We start from the raw sequence: 1,415 nt of genomic DNA on the forward strand, positions 1-1,415 counted from the left end.
TTGTTTCAGGATAAGGAATGTGGGGAGTTAAAAGTGTCAGTTGCACGGTGCTATCCTCTTAAAAACAGATTTGCTGATATTCTCCCTTATGACCATACTAGAGTTACTCTTCCCTCAGCTAGAGATGACTATATCAATGCCTCTTTTGTACAGGTAAAGCTGTGGTGGTTTTGACTTTGAAGCTCTGTTGAAAATGTGATAATCTGTTTAAGTTTGATTTTATCATTTTCTGGTTGTTCTTAGATACATTGGAGGTGATTTTATTCATCTAAGATCATCGATAAAAAAGCATGATCAGGAATCATTCTTATTAAAATTGTTATAAAAAACGTTGAGAAACAGGATTTGCGTTAATGGATGCTAACCCTAACCTTTCTGCTTACATTTCAGTTGAAATCTACCGAAGAGAGCTTCCCACTTATCCTAACCCAAGCACCCATGCCTGCTACATTTGTTGATTTCTGGACAATGGTGTGGGAACAGCAAGTTGAAATCATTGTTTGCCTAAACTCTGAGGCTGAGGTAAATTGAATGAATTTGTTTATAGGACTCCTATTTTGTTGTATTGTGGAATTATCGTAGATGTGTATATTGTGCTGTGTAGGATGATTTCAAAATTGAAGGTACATAAATATTTGTGTTCCATAAATATTTGCATATTATTGCTGTGTTCATGGCAATATAGCAATAGATTATTGAAGCACTGGAGGAGACATCCTGATGTAAACATTTCACTTCCAGGTCAAAGGACAGACATATTGGCCTGGAGAAGTAGGCAGCAGTTCTGATTATGGGCAGATAACTATCTCCCTGCATAACTGTCGTGAAGCAGGGTCTCCAGTGTCATTCCAACGAGTTTTGCATGCCACACACCGGACTTCCAAAGTGACGAGGGTCATAATTCACCTGCAGTTCTTAGGCTGGCCACCAAGGTATGAGAGTTAATAATGAAGGGAAAAGCAGGTGGTAATATATTTTTAACGTCTTCTTCATAACTTTTTTTTCTTGTCTTCTTTTTGTTTCTTTTTACTCATATCCTCTCAGTATTTAATTATTTTCTTTCATGTTTCATCCTTTCCGTTTGAATATTTATTCTAATTTCTGATATGTTTGTGTTAGAGGAAGCAGAAGGCAAAATGTTTAGCCATAGTTCCTGAAACCCTTTATTAAGCCTGTGAATTATCCTTCTGAACACTTAGAAACTGAGATTATATATTGTCAGTGAAATAAAGTTGAAAGAAAGAATCCTAAATATATTATCAAAATGCTTAATTAATCTAAATCATCCCCAACAGTGCCATGCCAGAAAGTCCTGGGCCACTTCTGCAATTCATATCAGAAGTGCATACGTTCCAGCGACAGCAAAGAAATAAATTAAGGGCAATTGTGGTACAGTGTGTTCCTGGCTTGGGCAG

The 1,415-nt window shown here is 36.8% G+C and overlaps 1 protein-coding gene across 1 annotated transcript in view; it reads left to right on the forward strand.

Moving 5' to 3' along the window:
• The window catches only part of LOC119581184 (tyrosine-protein phosphatase non-receptor type 23-like), a gene marked incomplete in the record, with an annotated part of 21,553 nt that overhangs the window by 16,904 nt on the left and 3,234 nt on the right, over positions 1-1,415 (forward strand). Inside the window, 4 exon segments of the mRNA XM_037929579.1 lie at positions 10-153; positions 391-522; positions 742-932; positions 1,296-1,415. Coding sequence (XP_037785507.1) covers positions 10-153; positions 391-522; positions 742-932; positions 1,296-1,415 — 587 coding nt within the window.

The sequence above is a fragment of the Penaeus monodon genome, chromosome 14 (assembly GCF_015228065.2).
Source record: "Penaeus monodon isolate SGIC_2016 chromosome 14, NSTDA_Pmon_1, whole genome shotgun sequence".
Taxonomy (NCBI): Eukaryota; Metazoa; Arthropoda; class Malacostraca; order Decapoda; family Penaeidae; genus Penaeus; species Penaeus monodon.